Raw genomic sequence first — 18,621 nt, 5'->3', positions numbered from 1 at the left:
GTAATCCCGCAGCGGGTAGCCACCAACATATTAATATAACTGTTAAAAAATTTGACATAATATCCAAATTGGACAAATTGTGAATATAAAGAAATAAATAAAAAAAAAAAGTATATATATATGATACAGATTATATGTGAATCAAATGATGTTTACTAAAATACAACTCACGTGTATATCGTGTGCAATAACGTGTTAAGTTTTAGATGTAAAATGACACTATGAAGCAAACGTATAAAAAGTAAATGGTTCGGTTTGATACTTGTATATCAATCTGCACGTGTTTCTAACCCATTTTACTATTTCATAAAGATTAATAAGTGCTATTATAACCATAAAATATTCAGTATGTCAGCAGTAGAAACAGTGACTAAATATGTAAGCGACGCGAGACTGGTATACAATGCATTAAATGGTGTAGTTGCGATTTATAAACCTGCATCTTTACACTTTAATAGAATGAGAGAAACGCTGATCGGCAACTTATGCAGAGGTTATGATATATCCTTTGTTTATAACAATTTCTTTTTTGATAGACTTTAACCAATTTACTAAAACAAAAAGTAAACCAAATTTAATAGATTTAAAGAATTCATTGCTTATAGATTTAAATGACATGTATACAAGGCCAACGATGAAGCATATAGCTATAGAAGGAGAAACAAATAAGCCTATGAAAGTTATTGTTCAAAATAGTTTTGCAGACCATCCATTAATAACAGGACCTCGTTATCAACCAAATGACTTTAAACTTGTTGCTTCAAAAGTTTTGCAACAGGACATATCTGGTGTCGTACTTTGTGGAATTAACAAGGGTAATCGATTCATTCATAAAATAAAAACATCCAAAAGTTTAAGGTTTTACAGAGTAAAAGGATTATTAGGAGAGGCAACAGATAATTATTTTCATACTGGAAAAGTAGTAGAAAAATCTACGTATGATCATGTAAAACGTGGTCACCTTGACAAGTTATGTAGCTCGATGCAATCTTCTCATCAAAAAAAAATGTTTGAGTATGTTGAGATTTAATGCATACTTAGAAACAATTATATACAATGTAACTCTATTATATTTTTATATCTTTATAGATTGTGTGGTGTAGATATTCAAAGCCAAGCTGCATACGAACTAGCGATTAAAGGCCCAATTAAACCAGCAGATCCTAATATTCCCATGGTATATACTATTAGATGTGTAGACTTTTCACCCCCAGAATTTTCATTAGGTAGATATATCTCACTAAATAAAGTTTTGAGGTAACAATAGAATTTGTAAGAAAATTACATTCTATATCCCTTATAATGTTGTAGAAATTGTTTGCACAAATGAATATGATCTGTACCTGAAAACCATTATTCATGAGCTAGGGCTGAAGCTTCGTAGCAATGCTACTTGTACTCAAATACTTTGTTTACAAGATGGTCTATTTAATATACAGCATGCATTATTAACAAAGCATTGGACTCTACAACACATTGTAAACAACATGCAAATATGTCAAAAAATTATAGATCAAAATGAAGATTGCTTACATCAGGAAAACCCTACATTAGTAAAACCTGCTTACAATCCTATGGAAATTTAAGTATTGAATAATCATGTTAAATAAATATTTATCATTTGTTATATTACAGTAGTATTTATTTTGATAATTATTAAAAATTTATTATATCTACCATCAGTTATACAATATCAATTATTATATACATACATCCAATATAAAATAACACTTCAACTGCAACAAATTAGTTTTCATTGTCGGTTATACTTCGCTACGGCTTCTTTTAGATCGCTGACTAGTATCAGAATCATCGTGTTTATCTGTAGGTTTCATGGATCTTCCCCTTGTTTTATGTTTATTTGGCCACTGTTGCATTTTCATACTCTTCGCTATTACACGTTTTTGATGATCTAGTTGTGGAAACAAATCTGTAAAAGAACAAGTGAAATAAAGTAAAAAGTTATATATTTTCAGATTTCATTTCAAATATTTAATTTACTACCTTGAGATTTTTCTAAAGCTTCTTTTGCTGAATTCATCTCTGCTTCTTGAATACTATGACCTGATGCCTTTGCTAATCGTTTTCCTTGGAAATATACAGCAACGGTATAAACTCTTGTATTTGTTGGTCCTTTACACTCAATCACTCTAAAAAGAAAATTGAATCACAATATTGTATATTGTATTATGTATATTTTTTGTAATATATATAAAAACATTTAAACTTGCGTGACTTGAACCTACTTGTATACAGGAATATCAGGTTCTCCACCATCCATTGTTCTTAATGTTAAGCAACATTGCTGCAATTTACTCTTTGGATCATTCCAATCTTGATTCATAATGAAATCTTGTAAACGTGGGAAGAAACATACATCACAAAAGACACGACAAAATTCTAAGCCCTTATCGACATAAAGAGCTCCCAGAAACGCTTCCAATAAATCTGCCCTGTCCTTTGTTTTTAATTCGGCTTTTGGATTACCATAAAGTGCATACTGAGTCATCCCTAAATCATCACATACTACAGCTTGAGTTTTATTATTTACAAGAGAACTTCGTAATAACTGTAAAATATAAGAATATGGTATATAATATAAGAATACTTTCTCATGTCTTTATGAAAAAAATTATAGTACTACTTACAGATAGATGCCCTTCATGATGTTCTGGAAAATATTTGTATAAATATTCGGAAACTATCAATTGTAATACAGTGTCTCCTAAAAATTCTAAACGTTGATTAGAACCCAACGTTAAGTTCGTGTATCCTATACTGCGATCGGTAAATGCTCTAGCCAAAAGACGGATATGAGTAAACACAATGCCAATAGATTCTTCAAATTTTGTTAATTTCTAAAAATAAGATTGAAGCTGTCAATATATCATTAAATACGAAATATTTTTTAATACTTACTTGCAATAATTCAAAACTTGGTATCCATTGTCTATCACCTGTTGGTTCCTGCTCCTGCAAAGGATGTTTTGGGTAATTTACCCAAACTTTCCCGAGATCTTCTTCAGCCTTGAAAAGTGTTTCACCAAAAACTCTATCTGCAACTTCTATACCACCATCAAGAAATAATGAACCCATCAATGCCTCAAAACAATTTGCCATTGCATGTCGTAATTCTAAATCATGGCAAAGATCACTTCCGTGTGCGTAGAGCATGTATTCCTCTAGATTTAATTTCTTTGCTAATACAGCGAGGTGTTGATTTTGAACAATTGCTGCTCTGTAAGTAGCCAAACCACCTTCTTCTAAGTCAGGAAACATATGAAATAAATGAATCGATGTTAGAAATTCTACTACTGCATCTCCTAAGAACTCCAATCTTTCATTGTGCGCTATCGAAGATTCAGTTTCGGTTCTCGCACCAAATCTTGACATTATATTGATTAATGTATTAATACCACGTTTTCGAGTATTCATATAATGTATTCGCCGATCACCATATTCCGGTTGTCTTATTCCACAATTAGTCAAAGAATTCCGTGCATGATCTGGATTTGTACCAAAATTTTCACGGTAACTAGGATGTGTTAGAGCTAACTGAAGAAGATATCTGTTTTTAAATTCATAGCCTAAGGTACGCTCTAAGTTATCTAAAGATTTATGAAATCTTAAATGACAAACAAGTACTGGAATTAACATTGCATGTTGTACTATATCACACATTATTCCAGTTCTATAAAATCCTTCAGAACTAACATCCACAGTAACATCACGTTTCATTTTGCTTTGGGTTCTTAATTCCTGAAGCTTATTCTCTTTTGCTTCTAACTTTCGTTTATCTTCAAACGATGGTTTTGGCATGTTAGCCAATAAATGACGAAATTTTACATAGTCACGCCATGCTTTTTGGTAACTGAAATAAATAAAAACAATTTAAATATTACCTCTCATCAAAGAAATAATTTCACAGCAAAAGATATTTACTCTGCATTTCCTGCATAACTAAGTTGCGGTGGTCTAATTCCAAAATGTACAATTTCAGGGTATGCAATTACACCAGGTGGCTGATCTGCTTGGTTCCTATCTAACTGATCTACACGAACACTGCATGGTTTTTTTCCAGGATATGTAACGATCATACCCTTTACTTCGTCCGCAAAATTTTGCCATTTATATTGGGGCATTTCTACTAACCTAGGTAGATCGTCTGGATCTATTAACAATTTACTACTTTTGATTAAATAATTTAAAACCTCATTCATGGATAATATTTCCTGTCCATTATCAGCTAAATCACGAACGAATCTTGGCATAAAATGAAATTGACCACAACCAGATTTATTTTGCGCAGCTTGTAAATCAAAGTCTGTGAGTTCCAATATTTCTTTAAATAAATAAGTTTCTGAAAAAAGAAAGAATTTTTTATAAACATGAAATACAATCAATCATGTAGTAAATATAACGAAAGAAAACTTACGGAAATAGTCCAATTCTTCAATCATAAAATTTTCTGGCAACTTCTCATCTATATAAAGGATTGTATACTCAATGTTAAATCTTATTACTTTACAAGTCGGTAATTTTACGAGAGGAAAATGCGAGAGCATAGAAAATCCTTCAAATATAAATTCGTGCTCGTCATGCTTAATAATTGTTGGTGTTTTGGTAAGAAAATTTGTTGGGGGGCTAATTGTTATTCGATAATGATATAATTTATCGGCATTATTTGTGTTTAAATCACATTTATTTATTGCACCCTCTCCAGCATAGATTCCATGTCTAATACCGGACCTTCTTGATTTTGCACTACACCTACACAATGGTCCATCATTCATCTGTAATATCAAACAATCTTTTTTTAACAATAATCGCACGAAACATTACAAAAGATTGAAAAAGAAAGATACTTACTTCTCCAGGATCATTAAACCACATTTCAGGATGTAATCTTTGTGGATGTTGTTTCTTTGCCATTAATTCTTCCATTGTTCTGTCATCTTCATCCATTGAACTATCACTGTCAGAAGAAGAGCTACTACAAGCTTCAGATTTGTGCCTGCATAAACGAGCTCTAGTTTTTCTTGGGGGTGGTTCATAAGGAGGCTATACAGTAAAAGATTAAAAATATTTTTAAATATACAAAAATTTTCTACATATATTATATTACTTGAAAATAAATATACCTGCAAAGCTCTTGCAGCTGCAGCTCTATTTAGTAATACTTTCTTGAATAATTCACATAACTCATGCAGTTTAGGTGTACCTCTCATTATTTTTGGGTTGCTTTCATCTCTATTATAATATAAATCTGCTGGTGCGGTACGTGTCCATACTTTTCTTGCATTTTTCATAATACCTTCAGGTCCCATTGCAGATAGTTCATCCATTTTCCTTTCCATATCTTTACTTGTTGCACAATAATCTTGCCTTAAGATATAATACAGAATGAATTAAAATTGTATAAATATACATATATGTATATAATTTTTAAAGATGTACTATATTACGGAGGTACCTATATTTTTCTAGAAGTAACTCTCTTTCAGTTCTATCCCTGTTAATGGGGGGATTATTATTTGGACTAGCAGTTCTAGATGTGTAAGATTCTTGAGATCTAGATCTCTTCCTACTTCTATAACTTGTATATGATCTCTGAGAGCGTGACGTATGTAAATTGTTTTTTCTGTGTATTGATCTTCTGTCAGAGTCTTCTTCACAATGTAAACGCTCTCTAGAGACCGATCTATTTTTTGGATGCTTTGAATATTTCTCTCTTTGGGAATCATGCCTCGATCTATATGGTGATCTGCTTGATCTACTCTCCCTTGACCTATTCTGAGGACTTCTGGAACGTCTTTTACTAACTGAATAACTATTAGAAGGCTCTTTGTCTTTATATCTCCATTCAAACCTTTTATTTTTTGGAGAATCGTTAAATTTTACATATGATGATTTTCTATCATCTTCTTGCACTTTATTTGTTTCGTACCAAGAATTTTTGCTATTTTGTGGTTTATTCCAATCAGACGAATAATTATTGGATTTCCATTCTGCATTATCATTGTTATGATATGCACTTCCATCATCCCAATTTGTGTTAAAATTACTTACAGGTTGAGAATAGTTAGACATTCCATAATTTTGATTGTTACATTGTAGTTCCGTTGGAGTTTGATAAGGAACATCATAAGAATTTGAAACTTCATTTTGATAACATGTTCCCATAGCATGATACGGTGGAATAAAATTTGCACCTTTATTTTCAGACAAAGTAGAGACCGGTATATTATAGGATGGTGGTGGCTGACTAAAATTTGGTAGTGGAAAATTTGGGGGTGGCACCGAATAATATCCCATATTTTGCGGCTGAGAAACTCCTGTGCCCCAAAAATAAGATTGACCAACATTTGGAGGAGGATTTGCCATTTTCTATAACCTCACCTGAAATATGTTGATATGAAATATTAAACTACATAAGTAAAACGGAACATATTTGTTTTAATAATCATTGACTGCAAATATAAGATATATAAAAGGTGATGTTACCTAATATACAGGGTTTATAAAACTAAGTGAAAAATATGTATTTTTACAATTTAAAATCTTCCATGATATAAGGGAATTTCGATGTTAAATCAAATTATAAATGTTACAGACAAAATATGAAATTTAGATAAACAATACACCTACTAGAACACTATTTCGTGTTATCAGTTCGATACGACATCTAAATGTAGAAGAAAGAATCTCTCATGTACTATAACACCATCTTCTGGTTGCGTGGTAAATAAAATTCAAATTACATAAAAACAGCTAGGGCATTATGCAGAATTATAACAATTATATACAATAATTTTTATGCAATGATTTATGTAAAATATTTTTTTTATTTTAGTAACGTAGATCGATATTAATGGATCGAATCGTAATATTTTATTATATTATTATAATATGTTACTCTAGTTACTCTATAATATTCTATAGCATAATATCTATACTCTAGCTATACTCTATAAAAGAATATAAAAAAGATATTTTATTATTGCGATATAATAGCTTGTAGCAGCTTATAATCTTAAAACATTTTGATCATAATATACATATTAATGAATCAAAGCATATATACATTAATATGTCGAATAAATTATAATAATAAACATGCAACTATGACTACTTTATTTATTATTAGTTGTTACATAAATTATTGTTAGCTGATACATATGGTATAGTATTATGCGATATATACAGAATTAACATTATTTATAATTTCTGGTAGCCATATTCATCCTGTATGTTTAACATCCAACATGGGCGTTTCTTTTGTCGTCTGCAAAGTGTCAAATACTTTGCGCACAACAAAAATGCTCAGAACCAGTGATACTTTTTAGCTGTTCAGAAAAGTTAAAAAGTCGTTCATGATTCTTACCATTGCCAAATGCTTTGGAGTGAACGTACGACACATATTTGTTCAAGAAAATTGTAATTTTATTCGGTGTTGGCTATGACTCAGTACCAAAGGGCATCTTTTCAAGGTATCGCGACTTTGTTCGAATAATTAAGTTAACATCGAAGGAGATAAAGTACATGGCCTCTGTGAGATTGAAAATTACAATTTCATTCGTCAAAATAATATGAACCCCATTTAAATTGACATTAAAATGCTGCTATAAAATGAGAAGGTTATGCTTGATCGTAAAACGATAATTACGATATTAAAGTGTTTTAAATAGTACAATTATTTACTGCACACGAATAATACGAAGCTGCAAATCCTGAGTGAGCATATATTGTTGGCTTAAGATGTACCTAATATGAGAAAAGTGAATTGACTTATTTGGTATCAGAATCAGCTGATTCCTACATTGACAAAGAATCCCTGATACTTTCGATGTTTAACGAATGAAGAATTGAATTATCTGATGTCGAAAATAGTGATATATGAAGGATATACATATATATCATATTTTTGAACATATAGTTTCTTCGTTATTCTAAAAAGATAAAGATTGAAAGATGTCAGGAAACAATTCTGCTACAGTAGGTACACTTAGAGGTGGTAATCTACAAAATCGTAATTCTCAAAGATCTACACTTTTAAAAGTGGTGATTCTGGGTGATGGTGGTGTTGGCAAATCTTGTCTTATGAATAGATTTGTATCAAATCATTTTGATGAACATAGTTTTCATACAATTGGAGTAGAATTTTTAAACAAGGATATTGATATTAATGGAGAGGCATATACATTGCAAATATGGGATACAGCTGGACAAGAAAGATTTAAGACCCTTAGAACTCCGTTCTATAGAGGCTCTGATATTTGCCTTTTAACATATGCGGTAGATGATAGAACAAGTTTTAAAAATTTAGCACTTTGGAGATCTGAATTCCTTTATTATGCTGATGTTCAAGAAGGATCAACATTTCCATTTATAGTTGTTGGGAACAAAGTAAGCAAGAATATTTACGAAGAGAGGACTAATATTACTAGTAATATTTACAAAAATAATTTTTACAGGTGGATGTTCCAGATTCTGAGAAACAAGTTTCTACAGAAGAAGCTCAAGCTTGGTGTGCAGAAAATGGAGACCCTCCATTAGTAGAAACATCTGCAAAGGATGCAACCAATGTCGAAGCAGCATTTGGTGCAGCTGTTGCTGCTTGGGCACAACTTGAAGCTAGACTAGAAAGACCATTAGTAGAAGATACTGTTGATCTTTCAAAACAACAATCTCCTCATCGTTCAAGTTGTTGTATGCCTGTGTCTGGTGCTGAGTAGGTTACAGATACAAGATCTTAAATATTTTTTATGTTTTCACAACATAATGCATGAAACATATTTCTCAAGATTCACGATCATAATCTAACTGGAATGAATGAGAAAGAGGTAAAGAAATAATTTTTGTGATGCATACTGGCAGTTTTGGTATGGATATATAGAATTCGTTTATATTTGAAAAGAGTATGATATGTCGCAAATTGTACCAACATTTATAAATTATGATTAATGTATTTAGGATATATAAGGATATTATATTATATAATTCTATTGTTTCCTTTGACATAAACAATATTCATTTCTCGTTGAACGGTTTGAACTTAATCTTTAAAGATTAAGTCAAGATCATTGGCAACACAGTTACAAAAAATGTAAAATATTCAAACATCTAATTATATACTGAGTTGATAACGAAGACAGAAATATTTAGTATCATTGTTGTAGTGACAAATTTGCTGGTAATATACTTTTTCTTTTAGGTCTAACAAAATTATTTGAAGAGATTTCTTGCCTGTCTGCAATACTTTCCTCATAATAAGGTGAATTTTAATGCTGAAAGTAGTTTTTGTCTATTTTATTTTTAGTGACACTGTGTTTCTTCCGTTGCCAATGTGAACGTATATAGATATTTTTATAAATTCATATGATTTTATTTATTCTTACAAACATTTTTCAGTTTCGTTAAAATATGTAAATTGAAGTTATATTTACGCGGAAAAAAATAATACTTTATGGTTGATATTTCCAGAATACAACTGTAAACTGTAAGGTCAAATTGAACGTCCTGCTCGTATCACGCTTTGTGCAGTTCGCGAGCTACAGACAGTATTTTAAGTATTTCAGACATTATTGGCTTGTGATAAAATAATAATAGTAATAACCATGATCATCAACTGCTTTACAAATAAGGAATAGATATAAAATGTAATTTAGCTTTGTAATCTAAATTTGCCTTATCTTCGCAGCACAAACTAAGGGCAGTGGTAGTAATATATATTTATCACAAAATCCTCTGAATCATCTTTATATATACATATATATATATACATATATATATATATGTATATATGTATATATAATATATATATAATATATGTATATATATATATGATTTTGAAATATCTACACTATAAAAAACATACTCTGCTGCTCTTGGAATGTCCTGCAATCGGTGTTTAAAGATTTTCCTACAAAGTGAATAATATTATAAACACATTAAATAAAGCTTTTTGTACAACCTTGTACGTATAAAACGTATGAACGCATTTCTAAAGCACTGTAACTTACTTAAAAGCTACCTAATACTTTAGCGATGCTTTACATACAGGAAATAAATAATATATAATATTATTATAATTTAAGTATTATTTTCAATAACAAGGCTTGCATTAATTATAAATGTGACATGCATGCTGGTGCTTTTTGTATAGTTACATATCGAATATATAAATTTGTGGCTTCTTATTCAACAATTTGTTGATTTAAGTGCAAAGTATACATATATATATATATATAAAATTTAATCATATCAAGGTGGAGACATTTCACCAACTGTTATAATATAAAATATCAGTTCTGTATTACTTGAATATATTTTACGTCATCAGTACTACATGAGTTTCATTAATAATTTTATAAAAATATTTTATTGAATTATTTTATTTAATTATTATATATTATCAGCCAAGATTTTTACGGTATGTCTTAAATATTAGTTAATATCTACATTTTATAAATTTTATAATCTAAAAAATCGATCTTGCAACAGAAACAAGAACAAAAAAAGTAGAGGAGCTCTGTGCTTCTTTAAAAATGATAAAATATATTGGCAAAATGTTTTTCTTGTATTTCATGTGATATTATTTTATATTTTACAAATAACAGTAGTTTATGGACTACTTGGTAATAATACAATCGTTGATAACGTTATATTATAACAATACATCATGTATGCAATGTTCAAGATATCACTGCACACTTTTTTTCAAACGTTAAGATTAATTTATAAAATACATTACAATAAAAAATTGAAAGTGGCCGTATAAAAGTTTGGAGAAAAGTGTGCGTCCATCTTACGATACTTTCCTCATTTAAATCTTTTAACAATATTTACAAATTAGGTGCGCTATGGCTATCCAAATCAAAGATTTAACCTTCCAGTATTTTTGTATACAAATTTGCATTTTATAAATATTTTTTATTCAATAATAATTAAGTCATGCGCTATTTTTCTCAACGAACAATTGAAAATTGCATTCTGTATGCATAGGAATAAATTTAAACTGAGAACATTTTCTTTATATATTTGTGTAAATACGAATTTAGAATAATTATATTTCCTGCACACATATACTACATGTAATTATTTCAAAGTTCTTTCAGTCAGAATGAACTTTTCAGCAATGTACAATGATGTACATTTTTGTTGTAAAAACACAATGTATTTTAAATACATAAACAACTAATGACAATGTTCTGTAACATCCACAATAACAGATTTTTTCCACCCAAACAAAAAATAACCAATTGCTGCACCAAATACTACAGCAAAACACAACCAGACATTGTAAGTCATGAAGATCAGCATAAGGAAATATGACAGCACAATTTGCACAATGTGTAAGAACGTTTGGAACGTATGCATCCATGATAACATTGTGGGCCTGCACAAATTTATATGAAATGGATTAATTCTTGGACATAAAAAAATATATGCATAATGCTATTAATTTATCATGCTAAGCAATATTAACCATAGAATTAAACGAAATTGCAAATAAATAACGCAAGAAGATTATACAATATTACCTCGCATTTTGACCAATTCGACTGACAATTCGATACCGATCGTGTGACAGTACAAGAAAAAGATTTATATCAAAAATTTTGCCTGGCAAATACCGATAGATAGAGCGAGATACTGATACTGATACTCGGAATGTTTATGTTAAGTAAATACTCCTAAAGGTCTACAAAGGCGGTTACATAAAATGTTAGAGATAACGTCGGTTATAGAAAATCCCGCGATCCAGTGCGAAATTAATATCTTAATCGTTTATGTACGTATTTCTCCAAGAAATAGAATTAAAAAAAAAAAATGTATTTTCACAGAAAAGCAATTTCAAAACTAATAGAAAAAAGAGCAAATCAAGAATTTCACTTCTCATCTACTTACGGTTGTTTGTGAATTACTTCTCCAACCATACTAAAAAAAAAAAAAAATATATATATATATATATATAAAATCATATAGCAATCTTTATGTATTCAAATAAAAAATATCGAATTAATACAATCGTGAATTCCTAAACTGCCATCCATTGTACATCTGAGAGCACGAAACTTACTGTACGACTCTGTTATCCTCGGCTACGACATTTTTCTCTTGTGGCATCGTGACGCTTCTGTATTGAAGGGAATTATACATTTTCCAGAATAAATATTCCCGGTAATACTTCAATCCCTCGTAAAGTGCGGCCATGATCATGATACCGATCATCGATCCTATGAGACCACTGATCGACGAGATTTTCCATGATTCGAATAATACGTTTTCACAGTATCCTCCATGGAAGACCATCTATAAATGAAATTTTTATATATGATAGTCAGTATCAGAGTTTTATCTGTAGATGATACATACCGACATACCGTGCATCCCCATATTGCCACATGCTTCCGAGGCAGCGGCAAGGTGACCTTCGTGGTTCATACTCCCATGATCCATATTAGCATGATCCATAGAACTGTGCATCATACTTTCATCCATATTTGAATGATCCATAGATTCATGAGACGCGTGATTAACGTGGGTTGCATGCCCACTCGATACGTTCATCATATGGGCCATATGATCGTGAGACATCTGCGAAGAAAGGTGCAAATATACCAAACTCGATAAAACAAACAGTCTGTTACATAAATGATCTGTTCAGAAAGAATAAAAAAGTGCAGATTTTTTGATCGGTCTAAAGTTGTCAATATTTGGTTCTACAAATATTTTAACAACTGAAAATCCTAACATTTAGCGGAAAATAGTTACGCTTATGTCATTAAATAGTTATCAGCTTTTGCGCATTGCACAGAAAGCTACTATTACAAAGGACAATCGTCATTTTTCTTATTGTTAATTCGTGAAAGTAACATGTCATAACTGGAAGGTCGAAGTAATCATTCAGAACCATACTATCGAACTATAACCAATACGGTATCAACTTAACGGAAACGGGGTGAAAATATCGTATCATACGAGCGATAAAAAAAAATGTTTCACTGCAAATTAGCAATAGTCTTTTTTTATTATCATAAACTGTAAAACTGAATCATAATTCTAAGAACACTTGTTACTCAAATGCTCGATCCGTTGACTTTATAATGAGAACATTTACCGCATTACGCGGCATGATAGCGACAAGTCTTCGTGTGCATGTTTAAACCGTCAAACTCGACGACGTCTCCTCCATCAATAAAACTGTAATTATATGCATTAACGAAACATCAATGTCACAAACCTGTTTATTCGTTTAAAAAGGAACGGATAAACTTTTTGACTTGTTGTTAAATTACTTCCTCACTTCCTTCTTATCAAAGAAACGACGTTACGTAACTAACCGTTCAAGAACAAGAAATTTGATGATACTTCGAAAAACCTCTACCGCGATCGTTCATGAATGGACGATCATACTTTTTCAGCGGTCAACAGCGTCTTTTTCTAATTAATACTGCGATCCTTTCGTAAAATCATTCGTTCCCCTTCGGCAATCTGCCAAGCTAGCCGTGAACGAGTTTGGAACAGAAGTATAAGAAGAAACGAGTTCATGACTGGCAATCGGGCAACACGAACAAAGAGAACGAAAGAGAAAAAAACACGAGCCAGCGTACTTTCTAAAGTAGATTTCTTCGCGATAGTTCGTGAGGTCTCACATAGATCTAGTAGCTAACATTCCATTCTAGGATCTTGTACATTGTAGTCATAGGATTAAACTCTAGCATTCATTACGTTCACCTATTAAAATTGAGGTCTGTAATAAAATAATTCCATAGTTTTCAAAACGTGTGATTATGATGTTATCGGGCGTTGACGATTCGTAAAAAAGAATTATATTTTTTTATTACATTGTCGGGAATAAAATTATTAAAATAAGGATTGTTTATGGTATGATAAGGTGAAAGGTCGAAGAAATTTAACGAAACCGATACGCTCGCGTTTACGATCGCCGAAAAATATTTACGTAAATTTAAAAATAGAAATACAGAAACGTACTTGTATCGTTATAGGTGCATCAAGGATTTGACTAATTATAAAAATACATTTTTCTTGAAATCACAATTGTAAACGCTGAATGTGAATGCTTTGAAACGCGATGCGTCCAGAAGATTATACTTCTCGTTGGAAGAGAAACGCGATATGTTTTATACTGAAAACGATAATCCGTAAAGAGCGTCACGAAATGCATTTTATTTTGTACTGCTAATCGTGAGTACTTCGGTAAACAATATGTCTAAAAGGTATATAAACATTTTTCTCTGGATAATGAATGTTAGGTATTATATTCATTATCAACATTATTAATATTGAACGAGAAACTGTATTTCTTATACCTTTTGTTTTTAATTTTAAAATTTTCGTAAAGAGATATCGTAGGCTTTTAAACATCGTCGAGATAAAAAGTTCATGTAGCAAGGTCTCACGTGTAATGATATATAATTTACATAATTTTACTGACAAATTTACTAAGAACAAACAGTATTCTAGGTCACGCGTAATTAAATGAACATTAAAAATGCTTTGCAATACTTAAACTGTTCAACCGGAATAAATCACTTTGATTCAGTTTGAATCGCAAGTCGATTGGTTTCGCTTTCTTATCTTTAGACATTGGCCATCTATTTAATTATTTTATCACCCGACTAAGATTCTACATCTATACGTTCTCGAATAGTATATACATAAAGGGTAGAAAATTGTTTACAAACATAGTTTTGCAATCAAAGAGTATGTATCATCTTTATGACATTTTACACGGTAATAAGGATATCTTGCTTTAAACTTTTAAAAAAGACATTCATGTATCGAATAATTATAGTCAATACATGCTATAATATCTTTGAGGGTAAATGAGTCCGGTTGTTTTTAACAACATCGGTATTATAACAGGAAAAAACACAGGAATTCTATGACATGGAAGGTAACGCTGTAGGTCAAATTAATACTGATCATAATACGAGTTTCCCTTTGTTATCGAGGGGAATTTTATGATAATATAAGAGAGTATTATTTTTAGTGAATAATTTCACCGCCGAAACCACAAGCGGTTAGAACGAACGATGACTGCGTTGAAAACAGGAAATCTCTCAAGAAAATAATAGAATTAGTGGTAATATAGGCAATTACATTTTTTACTTGCGTTTGCATATCATAATATAAAAAAAAAAGAAAATAATTCAAATATTTTAATCAAACAAAATATTAAGAGGGAATATTTACTTCTGAATTCCTACGCTATCGTGTATTTCGGCCCGTTTGTGAAGTCCTACGCCATTGTGCATAGGTATAAGATGCTCCGTTGGAATCCTTATATTGAAATACCAAGATTCCATTGGAAGAATATGTTTTATAATTTTCTCGGAAGATGTTTCGATTATCGATTTATTCCATTATAGCGTCGCAGTACAACTTCTGTTTAAAAGCGTGAAACAAAAGATTTTCAACGACATTGTATACTTTATTAATCATCAAGCTATTATATTACATTACATTCTTTTTAAACATCCATATTCTGTGAATCTTAATAATTTATTTAATATATTGAAATTTATAAGTAATGTAAAATTTAAAACAATGAGAATTGAACGATATTGGTCTCAATTGGATCGATGATGCTTAGTTACGATTAACTAACTCATGGTACATTGGCGCTGAGATTTGTGGTCGAGGATTGATTCGAATTGCAAACATTAATTTGTCGATTATCTTCTAACCTATGAAAAGAAATATTTTGCTGCTAATCGTAACTCATAAGGAGTACGTAAAGCTGCAAGGATCTAATTGACAACGTTCTTGCAGAAACTGACGACGACAATAATACATTCACTTTTTATCAGTTTGAACTATCACTGTATTGAACTATCACTGTGCACGAAACATATGCCGTATACATAAACTTATAGAAAAAAAATCGAAATGCTTTCATTTTCTAAGAACACAGTGTTAGAAGTTGAAGACAGAAGTAGAGAAATCAATGTACTAATGACAGACTTTAGAAAGTATATAGAAATTATATTAACGCTGAAACACGCGAAGGTTTGATTACATGACTATCTTACTGCATACTAGTAATGTGAATATAGCTGTCAATATGGGTCATTCATGCTTAATTTATATCGCAAGATTGAGGATTGTTTATATATATGGATGCGAATTTTAAACTAAATGTACAAAAAGATTAATTATCTATACCAATTAAATTAAATACGTCCTAATTCGACGTATAAAATAATATTAACAATATTCAAACATACCTTTAATAAATGGTCCAGGTTATGTTGTAAGAAATGGTTCCTTTCTATAAAAATAGTTGAACGTGATTACAATGAGATAAATAGACACTTTCGCAGATTTCTCTGCGTGAACCGTCGAGCAATCTCTCAGAGACCCATTAATAAACTGCACATAACATTCACGGTTTCCTCCATCGCCGTAGATGTAACATAACGAAGACTCGGCGTAATGGTTTCGGCGGGTAAACACGTGACGCTAGAGCGATAACACCATTACATCTATCCTACAACAGGTGGCGTAATAAGTCACGCTCTGTGTTTAAAACGTTTTGCGAATTTAGACAAAATTGCAATGTAAAGGTAAATAGGAATACACGAATATTTAAAGAATGGTATAAAAGATTAATATTATGAAATTATGAAAATATTTATTGTTTTGTTCGCCACGCGAATGAATGCATTCTTTCTTAAAACATATAAAAGCGTTTGAATTGAAAGTCTTAAGCGCCGAAATTCAAGCACATGACTCGCGCGCATGCGTATGCGGTTTGTGTATCTCTAACAGTTTGACAATCGAAATACAAACGCTCTCGACAAGCAGCGAAAGAAGTTTTAAAATGTCGATTATCCCTTTGTGGCCAAATTTACAACCAAGAGCAACAGATCCTCTATGGTTCAATGCCGATAGGCCCTGCGACGATGAGAGCGAAGTAGCTGCACTCGAAGCGGAACATCAAGCGTGGGTGAGTACACTACATATAACCTAACAAGCTTGTCTTACAAATATAAACTATTTCTATCTAAATTGTTCTTTTATCTCTATCTGTCTTTCAGAGGGAACATGTCCGAGTGCAACGTTATGACCATATCCCTATCGGGAAAACAGTCAGCGATGTAAGTTAACCTCACATTTGCTTTCGTAATACATATTATACTTTATTTCGTTATTTAACGAATTTAAACGTGCTTGATTTTTTGTTGTTTAATACGTTGGTTCATACAGATGCGTGGAGCAAAAAGAAACGAACTTTTCAAAATTGCTAAATTCTTTATCGCATGTGGCGATCCTACTTATTGTTAGTAACGTCATTACCGACTGTCGAATAAGTCGACGAATATAGATTAAGCAAATATCGCTTGGAGAATGAAACTTATGATAAATTAGTTTTCTATATTTAGCATGTTTTTGTTAACCGACGTCAAAATAGAAATTATTAATTGTATATAGTTCAGAGGATCAGAAGAAGAGGAGGAGGAAGAAGAAGAAGAAGAGGGAGAAGGAGAAGAAGAAGAAGAATCAGATACCCATGAAGAAGAGGAAGAAGAATTAGACGAAATTGATATGGAAGTAAGCTACTCGCATCAACAACAGACATCTAGTCCAACAGATACAGTGACAGATCCAGTATCCATCAGAATGGTCAGCACACATACTGGTCGTTATTCTTAATTAAAATATCGTAGTTCTTGTTCAACTTTAACCTCTATCTAGCTTCCCCGGGAAAGAAATATTACGCAATCTATTTATTTCTTAAGAATTAACAATGATATGTAGGTATATGTATTTATTTATCATCAGAAAATGAAGATCTTACAAATATAAATAAAGAATCGTAAAATTTTTTTACGTGCGAAGTAATGCGGTATTAAAATTCATAAATAGCATCGTGCGATGGATTATGACGGTATATTCTAGCGATCCTGTCATAAATAAGCGTCATTATTATCAGTAGTCAGCGTTTTGGAATCACCACGTGCTAGGTCAAGGACCCCTCGACACGCCGAGTAATGCAAATCGTGCATCGTCGGAAAAATAAATAAAATATCATTCGTATAGAAATAAAAAAATATAAATCTATAAGTAATTTTCCATTTAATTATAATTCCACTCGCTTACATCGACCGATAAAATAAAAGTAGATCGTTGAAAGTTTTCAATGACAAGAAAATTTAATCGAAATTCGTCCCTATCGTAATGTCTATATCAGAGTATAAAATTTCTTTGAAAGTACGATCCATGGCTCGTCGAAAGCGATCGAACACAAGGGCTTGCCCCCTATCCCTTTCTCTCACAGCGTGTTCCATCTTTCTCTTTGGAGAACGGGGCAAGTCGGTACCCCGCCTCGCTCGTAAAGGGCCGTGGAACCGCATCATGCTCGACCGGGACACTCTCTGTACACTCCGTATACCTACCTATACTAGATGTAAGTACACGCGAGAATGTATTATATACCTATATACAGCGCCGGCTCTCTCGGCGTGTAACTGAAGTAAAGCCAGGTTGGTGCCCCCGCTAGGGTGAACGAACGGGTACGCTCAGGCAAAAGCGAACCCGTGTGCCTCCTCCACCTCCTCTTTCTCTTTCTCCACCACCTCCTCCTCTAGC

General features: G+C 31.7%; 5 protein-coding genes across 6 annotated transcripts; 3 read left to right on the top strand and 2 right to left on the bottom strand.

Annotated features, from left to right (window-relative positions):
• The first annotated feature begins 335 nt into the window (after positions 1–335).
• On the top strand, positions 336–1,627 carry LOC100651192 (mitochondrial mRNA pseudouridine synthase Trub2). Its single transcript, XM_012320724.3, has 4 exons — positions 336–493; positions 606–1,014; positions 1,090–1,226; positions 1,312–1,627. The coding sequence occupies exons 1-4, from the start codon at positions 349–351 to the stop codon at positions 1,584–1,586; spliced, it is 966 nt and encodes a 321-aa protein (XP_012176114.1). The 5' UTR covers positions 336–348; the 3' UTR covers positions 1,587–1,627.
• LOC100650840 (ribonuclease 3) lies at positions 1,614–12,184 on the bottom strand. The gene is made up of 12 exons (XM_048404713.1): positions 12,083–12,184; positions 11,911–11,940; positions 5,474–6,399; positions 5,142–5,385; positions 4,870–5,061; positions 4,436–4,793; positions 3,943–4,360; positions 2,920–3,871; positions 2,649–2,858; positions 2,247–2,569; positions 2,005–2,150; positions 1,614–1,930 (listed from the first exon to the last, which is right to left on the bottom strand). Exons 3-12 carry the CDS (start codon positions 6,382–6,384, stop codon positions 1,764–1,766), a joined length of 3,921 nt encoding a protein of 1,306 aa, XP_048260670.1. The 5' UTR covers positions 6,385–6,399; positions 11,911–11,940; positions 12,083–12,184; the 3' UTR covers positions 1,614–1,763.
• LOC100651316 (ras-related protein Rab-9A) lies at positions 7,189–11,206 on the top strand. Its single transcript, XM_048404722.1, has 4 exons — positions 7,189–8,406; positions 8,475–8,731; positions 9,215–9,274; positions 9,484–11,206. The coding sequence occupies exons 1-3, from the start codon at positions 7,972–7,974 to the stop codon at positions 9,231–9,233; spliced, it is 711 nt and encodes a 236-aa protein (XP_048260679.1). The 5' UTR covers positions 7,189–7,971; the 3' UTR covers positions 9,234–9,274; positions 9,484–11,206.
• On the bottom strand, positions 10,559–16,475 carry LOC100651436 (high affinity copper uptake protein 1). Of its 2 annotated transcripts, none has more exons than XM_012320727.3 (5): positions 16,257–16,475; positions 12,379–12,600; positions 12,083–12,315; positions 11,911–11,940; positions 10,559–11,398 (listed from the first exon to the last, which is right to left on the bottom strand). In XM_012320727.3, the coding sequence occupies exons 2-5, from the start codon at positions 12,598–12,600 to the stop codon at positions 11,197–11,199; spliced, it is 687 nt and encodes a 228-aa protein (XP_012176117.1). In that variant the 5' UTR covers positions 16,257–16,475; the 3' UTR covers positions 10,559–11,196. The 2 variants fall into 2 exon arrangements, with proteins under 2 accessions (XP_012176117.1, XP_048260680.1); XM_048404723.1 differs by lacking the exon at positions 16,257–16,475 and adding an exon at positions 15,223–15,377.
• Positions 16,476–16,763: 288 nt separating this feature from the next.
• LOC100651872 (anaphase-promoting complex subunit 15) lies at positions 16,764–17,858 on the top strand. The gene is made up of 3 exons (XM_003394235.4): positions 16,764–16,978; positions 17,070–17,129; positions 17,464–17,858. The coding sequence occupies exons 1-3, from the start codon at positions 16,853–16,855 to the stop codon at positions 17,683–17,685; spliced, it is 408 nt and encodes a 135-aa protein (XP_003394283.1). The 5' UTR covers positions 16,764–16,852; the 3' UTR covers positions 17,686–17,858.
• Positions 17,859–18,621: the final 763 nt, after the last annotated feature.

The sequence above is a fragment of the Bombus terrestris genome, chromosome 3 (genome assembly GCF_910591885.1).
Source record: "Bombus terrestris chromosome 3, iyBomTerr1.2, whole genome shotgun sequence".
Taxonomy (NCBI): domain Eukaryota; kingdom Metazoa; phylum Arthropoda; class Insecta; order Hymenoptera; family Apidae; genus Bombus; species Bombus terrestris.
The sequence above is the reverse complement of the archived record's forward strand: the minus strand, read 5'-3'. Positions and strand labels throughout refer to the sequence as shown.